An 11,042-nucleotide genomic window follows, 5' to 3' on the forward strand; every position below is an offset into this window, starting at 1 on the left:
GGGGGGGAGAGTCCGGGGGGGGGCAGAGTGTCGTGTCACTGCTCCCACTTGCTCCACGGGCAGGGCTGTGCTGATCAGCCGACCTTAGGCAGCCGCAGCACACAGAGCAGCATCCTGTTTCTTGTCCTGTCCGCTCCAGCATTTGGTTTCTCTCCCTCTTTCCAGTAACTTTAAAACTTTCACCCTGGACTTCGGGTATTATTTTCTCCCTTCTGAGATCTCTGCTTTCCTTTTGTTTTGGCCTCTTGACTGTCTCCCCCCCCCCCCCCCCCCCCCCATCCACCTGAGGGAGAGGGCAAAAAGAGACGGGGAAAGCTGAAGTTCCCAGCCGTGCTGTGCAAGGCCTGCTGGTCCCGTTCCTCCCCTCTCGGGGTGTTCTGTTTGCCCAGGGTGTCTGTTGTGGGGAGGGGAGGGGAGAGGGATTGTAAGCTGCTCCGAGACTCCTTCAGGTAGTGACGGGCGGGGCATAAATCCAATCTCTTCTCCTTCTCCTGAGGGCCATCTGGCCTGTGGTGGTGGGAAGGGGTCATTCGTTCTTGGCCTGCCTGGGCAGCGTCGGTTACTGTTGGCCTGCTTCTCTGAGTAGTTCGGTTTCAGAAACCTTCAGTGGCATAAACCCTCTGAGTACAAATCAGTCTGCTGCCCAGCCAGACTGTACCCGTCAGCAGCGTGTCTGCTTGTTAACCGCCTTGCCTCCCCTCGCCTCATCTTTGGTCCTTCTCGTCCGAGGCAGTGGGCCATCACGCTCTCGCAGCAGATCTAAAAGCAGGGGCCGCTCCTCTTCCCGCTCCAATTCGAGGTCTTCGAAGTCATCCGGCTCTTACTCAAGGTCCCGGTCCAGGTCCTGCTCTCGTTCCCGATCCTACTCCCGGTCGCAGTCCAGGTAAAAGGAGGCAGGCGGCAGCTCAGGACACCTCTGTGGGGCCTTCTCTTCTCGGGGAGGAGGAGGGAGAGGAGCATAAGGGCAGTGGCTGGGCGGCTCATAAGCAGGGATTCCCTTGAGGACATGTCTCGGGGAACTTCTCTCTAACTCGGCTTCCTCCCGGGAGCCTTGTTTGCCCTCAGCTTCAACGGAGGTCTCAAGGACAGCCGGCTTCGCTGCCCCTGCAGGGGGGGCAGCAGTTTGGCCGCCCCATAGGGAAGAACGGGGGAGGGGGCAGCTGAAGCTGCACTGGGGTGTGTGTGTCTGTGCCACAGGGGAGGGAACCGATCTTGTGCCGCTTGCTGTTTTTCCAGGAGCCGGAGCCGGTCCCGCTCTTCTCGAAGCCGCTCACGGTCTCGGTCCCGCTCCAAGTCCTACTCCCCCGGAAGGCGGCACCGGTCCCGATCTCGCAGCCAAACGCCTCCGTAAGTTCCCGCCGCTCGTCCACCTTGCAGAGGTGGTGCTGGGAGCGGAGAAGTGGGATGAGCCCACAGGGTGGGGCGTGTGGCCCAAGCCGACGAGGTCAGGCTTGGTGTCTCCCCGGCACGGGTGGCTGCTGGGCTCACCAAAAGACCGGCAGCTCTGCTTTCGGGCCATCCCGGCTCCCTCAGCGGGCTGCAGGCACACCATGCTGGCCCCTTAACCAGGAATTTGCACCCTCAGCTCTGCGGCCGGACTGGGCTCCAGCTCTGGGAGTCACGTCCCTGATTCCAGACTGGGTGAGGAGAATAAAGGACACCAGATGCTCGTGAAGATGGGTAAGCTCCCGCGTGTCCTCCACGCCTGCTTTTCTCAAGCCAGAGCCAGGAGTGGCATTCCCTTGGCAGCCTCATCCAAGCAGACCTCCCCCCCCCCCGGCACCAACTGGGAGGCCCAGCCTGGGGCCGCTTAGCACCAGAGACTGCAGATGTCCTCCTTTGTGGTTCTAGGCTTAGGGTGAGGGTACGTAAGTTACCCTCTTCCCTTTTACCCTCACAACTCTGTGAGGTAGGTTAGGTTGGCAGAGGGTCACCGGGCCCAAGTCGCTCAGGGAGCTTTGTGGATTTCAACCCGAGCCTCCCAGGTTTGAGATGTGGAACAATAGCCAAACGCAAGGGCATCCCTCGTCTTTATCCTGAAGGGCAACTCTGGTTCAGCCACGAGGTGTGTGCCCTGCATCTAAGAGGTGTTTAATGCCCTGCATCTAAGAGGTGTTTAATGCCCTCTGCATATACTCAGGGACTGTTTAGCAAAGAAGGATTAATTTTTTCCCTTCCCTCCTCCCATTTCCGGGAGGCCCTGGTTTTGACAGGGACAGCCGTTTCTGTGCTCAGCCCATTTATTTGTATCTGGCCTTTCTCACCAATGGGTATCCAGAGCGACTGACATCACTCTCCTCTCCTCCGTTTTATCCTTCCCAATGGGTATCCAGAGCGGCTGACATCACTCTCCTCTCCTCCGTTTTGTCCTTACAATTGGTAAGGTGGTGTGTGTGACTGACCCATGGTCACCCAGCGAGCTTCCGTGACAGAGTGTGGATTCAAACCTGGGTTTCCCAGATCCTAGTCCAACACTTTCACCACAGCACCGTGCTGGCTGGACAGGTGTGGAAAGTTCCATATAGACAGTGCCGATCCCTTCCTCTGTGACCCCAGGGGGTTTGTCGTACATCGCTGCACAGGCACTGTGCTGCAAGCATGGCCGTTGAGCTTGGGGTCGGCTCAGAGGAGTCTGTTGGCCCCTCTGATGCCTGCCTGTACACTTCAGTGTCTGCAAGATTTTGCCTTAACCAAAGGAATACCTTGACTGGAAGTATGCTCTATGGGAAATCTCATCCTCCTGCGTTGCCGCCCTAGATGTGCATTTTCTGCTTCTGTTCCCGAGGGCCAGTTAGTCTGATAGTGGGTGGGTTGAGTAGAGGGTGCTGTTGGGGTCTTCGTTTCCCAGCTGTTATTGACTATTATGTTGTTCTGTTCCAGGGTGGAGCGGATCTGGTGGCTTGGGGGCCAAGGAGCAGGGAATCCAGGATCCCATTAAAGGAGGAGATATCCGAGACAAGTGGGATCAGTACAAGGGTGTGGGAGTGGCCTTGGATGACCCCTACGAAAACTACCGGAGGAACAAGAGCTACTCCTTCATTGCTCGCATGAAGGCCAGAGATGAAAGTAAGTGACTCCTGGTGGGGCTGGCCCAAGTCAGAAACCTCCCTTGCAGTTCCTGCAGCATCCCTAAAGATGGGGAGCCCCGTCCAGTTTTCCCAAGAATTACTCTGTAAAATTAGAACCCCGAAGAATGCCCTCCTCCCAGCTAAGCTTGTGCTAAATACCAGCCTAGCTGCTCTTTCACAGAAGCCCTTCTGAAGGAGAAATCTGCCTTCAGAATTTTTCTTCCCCTGGCAGTATAAAAAAGGTCGCAGGGGTGCCTTTCTGCAACGACCCTGTGAACTTTAGATGGGCCTGTTGTTCCCCCGGCCCTTCCTTCTCACTTACACAATCTCGTCTCCCTTCCTCAGGCTAATTGGAGTGGAGGGAGCTGCTCGGATGGCGGTCGGATGCTGGGCAAGAAGACCACGGCTCCACCTGGATCCCCAGCCTGCCCCCCGTCACTGCAGCCTGAGGGGGTTCTCAGTGCTTTGAAAGGAAGGGAATTCTTCAGGCATTTTTGTATTTTTGTACATACCTTCCAGATGTGAATTGGAAGGAGTGCTGCAGACTCCACCGCCCACCGAAGCATTCCTAGAAGCCGCCTCACAAAACAACTTTTTTTTTTTTGGGCAACTGAATGGGAGGAGTTAGTATGGATAAGACCACTCCTTGCCTACCCCATAGCAACCCCCCTGCCCCGCCCCGCAGCAACCCTTCTCGTTGAACTGGAGAGGTAGCAACTCTTGTAGACTCGAGCAGCTGTGAAACCATTGGCCCTCCTGGAATCCCGCCAGGCCCCTTCCCACATGGGCTGCCATTTTGTCCTTACTGTTGCCTTCTAATAAACAGGTTCTTCTTTTTTTTTTTTACAATATGAGGATTTAGTTTTATTTGGGCAAGGGGAAAGGAGGGGAGGATGCAGCACCAGAAGAAACTTTCAGTCTGGCTCTTTCAACCCTGAGCAGTTTGGGTTTTAGTGTGGAGTTTCCAGCAGCGGGACCTGGCCTTGAGCTCAGATGCCCTTGCATTGGTCAGCCTGCAAAAGCCCTCTTGGGATTAATTTCCTTAAAAGCCTCTTCTGCCTCTGTTTCGTTTCCACATTCAGGGTGCGCCTCCCCTGCTGAGAAAAGGCCACAGTCCATGCTAATCTTCTCTGCATCGTTCCAGTTTTAGTATATGTGCTGCCGGAGCCACAGTCATTTTCAAGGCAGTCTTGGCCACCTGCCTCTGCTTTTCCTTTCCCGAGGGGCCCTGAGGATCTAAACCACCACTTGCTTCTGTTCTTCCAGCTCATGCAAAGCTTGCTCCAGGGTCAGAGGCGGACACTTGTGATGGTTGATGTACTGTAAGGGAATAGAACGGGTTGGGACTCTTAAGCAAGGTGGGCAGTGTGTGAGAAGAGCACCCCCACCTGCTTACACCACACGTCTTACTGACTCTCAGCCAGGGAAGGGTTGCTGCTCTGGGCAAGTCATCCAGCTGTGGGATCTGCATGTGTGAATGGCCTCCTGTCAGGCATCCAAGTCCCCATGTCTGTTCAGGTGTGTGTGGCAGCTGTAGCAACTCACCTGCCTCTCCCACATTTGGCACTGCAACCAGTCACCCGTTGCTTGAGCCACCATCCTGTCCTCAAACATGAGTCTAAAGCAGGTAGCACCGACTACACTGGAGCAGCCAGCATCCCCAGGATCCTGCTCCTTTCCCTCCCCCGGTCCCCCTCCCGAGCAGCAGTTCTGATGGGGGGGGGGCTGGGGATTTCTTCCAGTGCTGGTGTATTCAGTGCAAATGTGTCTGCAGTTATGGGCTGAAGGAAATTCCAGGCTGGCCCTTTTGCCCCCACACCCAGGAGCCAGGTTGCAGGAGGAGAGGAGGGGCTTCCCAGGGACAGCAAGAGCAAGTATGCCTGCTCAGAATCATGCCCAATGAGGACAAAGGGAGCAGGCCAGCCGAGAAGGCAACTGAGACAAACAGAAACATCAGCAGATGCCATGCTCAGGGCAGAACTGTTAGCAGTGGCGAGGGGGCTTCTGGTAAGCTGGAGATGTAAAAACTGCCACTTGCAAAGGTCTTGGGAAGAGAGCCCCTTCGCAGAAAGGTGTTAACCTTTTTAACCCAAGGCTCCAGTTCCTTTTCCCAGCAAGATTTCAGAAGCCAGGATGGGCAAAAGTGGCAGCACTCACATCACTCCTAAGGACCCCGTCCACAAGATCGACCTCAGTCTCTTCATAACCAGAGGGCAAGCAGGTGCTGCTGACCCTCAGCTACTGGATCTGCTCTCCACTTGGTCTTCGAGCCAGAACAGACCAGAGAGATCCCCTCAGCAAGGAACCTGCCAAACCTGACAGCTGAGGACCCCATTAACATCACTCTGTTGCCAGATCCACCCTAGCAGGTCGTTAGGAGACCGGAAGGGGATCCCCAGCTGCCAAAATATCCGGGGGGAATCTGAGGCCACCTATTCTGGCTTTCGAAACAATCCCCTATCCAGATGAGAGATAAATGACTAAATGTTCAGAAGATAAGGAGTTGTTTACTGTTGGTGTGTCTGTCAGCATTTACATGCTGTGATGAGCCAAGGAAGCCGTTACTGAGAGAGAGAAAGGAGAGGCTCTGTGGGGCAAATATCCCTCTCTGTAGCGAAGAATTTTTAAAAAAATAAAGTGAATTTTTTAAAAAAATATAACGTTTTTTTAAAAAACAGAAATTTGCATTTCAACATGGAAAGCCGCTATGAAGGATCATTCTAAAGGCCTCATCCCGACTAGTGGGTTGTAAGGCCCCCTTTGCTTCTTGAGGCAACAATCACACACTCCTCCCTCCCACCGAAAGGCAAATCTTACCCTCTTGGCTTCTTCCAGGGTGTGGTAGTGGAATTCTTCTTCCTCCAGCAGGGCCACAAAAGACGAATGAAGGTGGCGGCTGGCCTCGACAAACTGCTGGATAAGTAGCAAGTTCTGCTTCAACATATCACTTAAGGCCGACACGGCAGGTCTGTATGTTGTCAGTTCTGTGAGCGGGAGACAGGAGGCAGGGCTGAGAGAAATCCTGGCTGCGGTGCTGGCGTGAGCCTCCCTCCCCCACTAGATGATAGCCACCACCACCCATCCCCATCTGAAGAAACTGTAACTGGTGTACAGTCTACGGAGGGGTCATTCATGGGCTGCAGGCCCTCCCTCCCATTTTCCTCTCTGGGGCATCACTTTGTAGAATGGTTTACACAAGGGTGCTTGGCACATGTTCAGCGGCTCCCAGATCTCCCCTGGGTTTGTGTAATCCTGCTATGGGAGACAGCTCTTCCCAGGGGACAACTAGAGGTCAGCCGTAAGTCACTGGTTGCAAAAGACTCTTCTCCATGCAAGGGGTACACAGAAGGATGCAGCTCCTAAGTAGAATTACACCTTCCTAAGCTCACTGACTCTTAATGCAGTGCACTTTTTTGTGGCAGGAAAAAAACCAAATAGTTCTTTGTGAGGTACTTATTTGTAAGGTGGCAATGGCTGAGGCCAAGCCAAAGCAGTGGGGGAGGCGTGTCCTTGCTGGGCAATACCTTCTAGGGCATCCATGCTCACAACATGGCTGGTGGTGGGGCCTTCAACAATCCAGTCAACGGTAGCAGCAGCAGCTGTGGAGAAGAAGAAGAAGAGATTGGATTTATGCCCCACCCTCCACTCGGGAGTCTCAGAGTGGCTTACAAACTCCTTTCCCTTCCCCTCCCTTCCCCACAACAGACACCCTGTGAGGCAGGTGGGGCTGAGAGAGCTCTGAAACTGCTCTTTCAAGAACAGCTCTGACAGAACTATGGCTTGCCCAAGGTCATCCAGCTGCTGCAAGTGGAGGTGAGGGGAATCAAACCCGGTTCTCCCAGTTTAGAGTCCACGCTACACCAAAGTAATCTTGATTGACAGGAAAAAGGCTGCCCCTGTGTTGACCCTGGAACACAACCCCTCCCCATCCAACCCAAGACTTACTTTTTAACCCATGAGGTGTGAGTGAGGAGCTGTGAGTCTGCACAGCCACTTCCTTTGTGGTGATCCTCCTTGCTGACTGGGGCCTTTTGGTTCCCCCTGGGGGCAGGCAGGGAGAGGACGGATCGGAGAGTCTGGCCTGCAGAGAGGCATCCAGCCCGTCCCGTGAATCCTCTGAAGAGGACTGCCTTTCTGTGTTCTCAGACAGCGAGTCAAAGTCTTCAGAGTACCGTGCACTAGTGGGGTTCCCTTGCTCGCCGTCGGAACACTCAACAGAACTTCCGCTTAATCGCTCAGAGATTTCTGTCTCTCCTGGACCCTCCTCAAGAGCGGCAGCTTTCCCCACTGTGGCACTTGGGGGCTTCAAGGCGCTTTGGGTGTCAACAAAAAACAAGTTTTGTTCCAGTTCCGTGCTTAAACTTCCAGATGTCTCCGTCACTGTTGCCTGGGGGGGGGGGGAAATATAGTCTTCCATGAGCACAAGTGTAAGCTACAACAGGTGGGAACAGAGCAGACCACCTAATACAAAACAAGTTCCATTCCTTGCAGTAGGAATCTATGCGGACATTACGCGTGTTTTAGATAGGCTGGTAGATAGTGCTGGGGAGGAGCCAGTGGTCGTGGTGCATGTCGGCACCAACGATGTGGGGAAATGCAGTCGTGAGGTCCTGGAGGAGAAATTTAGGCTGCTGGGCAGGAAACTCAAGGCCAGGACCTCCAAGGTAGCCTTCTCAGAAGTGCTACCTGTTCCACGCGCAGGGCCGGAGAGACAGGCACAGATCAGGAGTCTCAATGCGTGGATGAGACGATGGTGTAGAGGGGAAGGGTTCAGGTTTGTTAGGCACTGGGATTCTTTTTGGAACAAGAGGGAGCTGTACAGGCGAGACGGTCTCCACTTGTCCCGAGAAGGAACCAGGCTGCTGGCGCTTAAAATCAAAAAGGTGGCAGAGCAGTTTTTAAACTGAATATTGGGGGAAAGCCGACAGGAGATGAAAAGTCTCTGGTTCGGGTTGGCTCATCTCAGAGAGATGAGGGGGTACCTGTTGCTTTTCTACAGGGAGGTGGATTGAAATTGTCCACTGAGACCATGGCTAGTGACATGGACTGCCTGACAAGGTCTCGAGATTGCAAGAGGAAGGTGGCAGGCTTAACCAGTATGGGAAATTACAGCTGTTTCTATACAAATGCTCGAAGTGTCCGAGGTAAAATCGGGGAGTTGGAGTGCTTGGTGTCAGAGGGAAAAATAGACATTGTGGGTATTTCAGAAACTTGGTGGGATGAGGAAAATCAGTGGGATACGGTGATTCCCGGTTATATATTATATCGGAAGGATAGGGGGGGAAGGGTTGGAGGTGGGGTGGCTCTGTATGTCAGAGAGGGTATAAAGTCCAGAAAGATCGAGAGGCTAAGAGAATTGGATTCGCTTCTTGAAGTTCTGTGGGTTGAAATAGGGGGGCCAAAAGGAAACTTAACACTGGGAGTTTGTTATCGCCCACCGGATCAAAAGATAGAGGAGGATTATAAAATGATGAATGAATTAAAGATAGCAGCTAGACAAAAACACTGTGTCGTAATAGGTGATTTTAACTACCCACACATTGATTGGGTCAATATGTGTTCTAGTCGAGAGAAAGAGATTGAGTTTCTAGACACTCTAAATGACTGTGCTATGGAGCAGATGGTCATGGAACCTACCAGGGGAGAGGCGATCCTTGATTTGGTCCTAAGTAACACTCAAGACCTGGTGAGAGATGTAAAAGTGATTGCACCGCTTGGGAACAGTGATCATAATGTTGTTGAGTTCAACATTTGTACAAATAGGGAATTGGCCAAAAAGACTCACACAACCACTTTTAACTTTAAAAGGGGTAATTTTTCTGATATGAGGGGACATGTGGGGAGGAAACTGAAGGGAAAAGTAGAAAGGGTCAAAACCATTGGGGAAGCTTGGAAACTGTTTAAAACTACAATTCTAGAAGCTCAAATAAAATATATTCCGCAGGTTAGGAAAGGCACAAACAGGTATAAGAAAAAGCCTACATGGTTAACAAACAAAGTAATGGAAGCTGTAAAAGGTAAAAAGGATTCCTTTAAGCGGTGGAAAGCTAGTCACAGTGAGGCTGATAAAACAGAACACAGGCTATGGCAAATAAAATGCAAGTCTGTGGTCAGGCATGCAAAAAGGGAATATGAGGAGCATATAGCAAAAAATGTAAAGACCAACAATAAAACTTTCTTCAAATACATTAGAAACAGGAAACCAGCCAGGGAGGCAGTGGGGCCCTTGGATGACCAAGGGGTAAAAGGAGTACTGAAGGATGATAGGGAAATGGCTGAGAAGCTAAATGCATTTTTTGCCTCCGTCTTCACTGTGGAAGATGAGAGGTGCTTGCCCACTCCAGAGCCGCTGAGTTCGGGAGGGGTGTTGAAAGACCTGAGTCAGATTGAGGTGACGAGAGAGGAGGTCCTAAAACTGATAAACAACTTAAAAACTGATAAATCACCAGGCCCAGATGGCATACATCCAAGAGTTCTGAAAGAACTCAATTGTGAACTTGTGGATCTCCTGACAAAAATATGTAATCTCTCCTTAAAATCAGCCTCCATTCCTGAGGACTGGAAGGTAGCTAATGTCACTCCCATCTTTAAAAAGGGTTCCAGAGGAGATCCGGGAAATTACAGGCCAGTCAGTCTGACGTCGATACCGGGTAAATTGGTGGAAACCATTATTAAGGAAAGAATTAGTAGGCACATAGATGAACAAAACCTATTGAGGCAGACTCAACATGGGTTCTGTAAGGGAAGATCTTGTCTCACTAACCTGTTAGTGTTCTTTGAGGGGGTGAACAAACATGTGGACAAGGGGGATCCAATAGATATTGTTTACCTTGACTTCCAGAAAGCTTTTGATAAAGTTCCTCATCAAAGGCTCCTAAGCAAGCTCAAAAATCATGGGATAAAAGGACAAGTCCTTTTATGGATCAAAAACTGGCTAATTAATAGAAAACAGAGAGTGAGTATAAATGGGCAGTTCTCCCAGTGGAGGGGTGTAAGCAGTGGGGTACCACAGGGATCAGTACTTGGTCCACTGCTTTTTAACTTGTTCATTAATGATTTGGAGTTGGGAGTAAGCAGTGAAGTGGCTAAATTTGCGGATGATACGAAGTTGTTCAGGGTGGTGAAAACCAGTGAGGATTGTGAGGCACTCCAAAGGGATCTGTCAAAGTTGGGCGAGTGGGCGTCAACATGGCAAATGGGGTTCAATGTGGCCAAGTGCAAGGTGATGCACATTGGAGCCAAAAATCCTAACTATAAATACACGTTGATGGGGTCTGAACTGGCAGAGACTGATCAAGAGAGAGATCTTGGAGTTGTAGTGGATAACTCACTGAAAATGTCGAGACAGTGTGTGACTGCAATAAAGAAGGCCAATGCTATGCTGGGGATTATTAGGAAGGGTATTGTAAACAGATCAGCCAATATCATAATGCCGCTATATAAATCAATGGTGCGACCTCATTTGGAATACTGTGTGCAGTTCTGGTCACCACACCTTAAAAAGGATATTATAGCTTTGGAAAAAGTGCAGAAAAGGGCAACTCGAATGATAAAAGGGTTGGAACACTTTCCCTATGAGGAACGGTTAAGGCGCTTAGGGCTCTTTAGCTTGGAGAAACGATGACTGAGGGGTGACATGATTGAGGTTTATAAGATTATGCATGGGAAAGAGCAGGTAGAGAAAGAGGTACTTTTCTCCCTTTCTCACAATACAAGAACTCGTGGGCACTCCATGAAATTGCTGAGCGGTCGGGTTAGAACGGATAAAAGGAAGTACTTCTTCACCCAAAGAGTGATTAACACTTGGAATTCACTGCCACAGGAAGTGGTGGCGGCTACAAGCATGGACGGCTTCAAAAGGGAATTAGATAAGCATATGGAGCAGAGATCCATCAGTGGCTATTAGCCACAAGGTATAGATAGGGGCTCTGGGGCAAGTGATGCTCTGTCTTCTTGGTGCTTGGGAGGGGGGTC

The 11,042-nt window shown here is 51.4% G+C and overlaps 2 protein-coding genes across 2 annotated transcripts in view; one reads left to right on the forward strand and one right to left on the reverse strand.

Moving 5' to 3' along the window:
- CHERP (calcium homeostasis endoplasmic reticulum protein) overlaps positions 1–3,845 on the forward strand; it is a 15,861-nt gene extending 12,016 nt beyond the window's left edge. Inside the window, exons 14-18 of the mRNA XM_015424655.1 lie at positions 734–883; positions 1,237–1,347; positions 1,586–1,680; positions 2,881–3,066; positions 3,414–3,845. Coding sequence (XP_015280141.1) covers positions 734–883; positions 1,237–1,347; positions 1,586–1,680; positions 2,881–3,066; positions 3,414–3,418 — 547 coding nt within the window. The 3' untranslated portion in view covers positions 3,419–3,845. The remainder of the gene's footprint in view (positions 1–733; positions 884–1,236; positions 1,348–1,585; positions 1,681–2,880; positions 3,067–3,413) is intronic.
- A 97-nt stretch (positions 3,846–3,942) lies between these two features.
- On the reverse strand, positions 3,943–7,485 carry LOC107121683 (chromosome unknown open reading frame, human C19orf44). Its single transcript, XM_015424650.1, has 4 exons — positions 7,014–7,485; positions 6,593–6,667; positions 5,886–6,052; positions 3,943–4,388 (listed from the first exon to the last, which is right to left on the reverse strand). The coding sequence occupies exons 1-4, from the start codon at positions 7,483–7,485 to the stop codon at positions 4,305–4,307; spliced, it is 798 nt and encodes a 265-aa protein (XP_015280136.1). The 3' UTR covers positions 3,943–4,304.
- Between the last annotated feature and the right edge of the window lie 3,557 nt (positions 7,486–11,042).

This window comes from Gekko japonicus, unplaced genomic scaffold (assembly GCF_001447785.1).
Source record: "Gekko japonicus isolate JY-2015 unplaced genomic scaffold, Gekko_japonicus_V1.1 scaffold596, whole genome shotgun sequence".
Classification (NCBI taxonomy): domain Eukaryota; kingdom Metazoa; phylum Chordata; class Lepidosauria; order Squamata; family Gekkonidae; genus Gekko; species Gekko japonicus.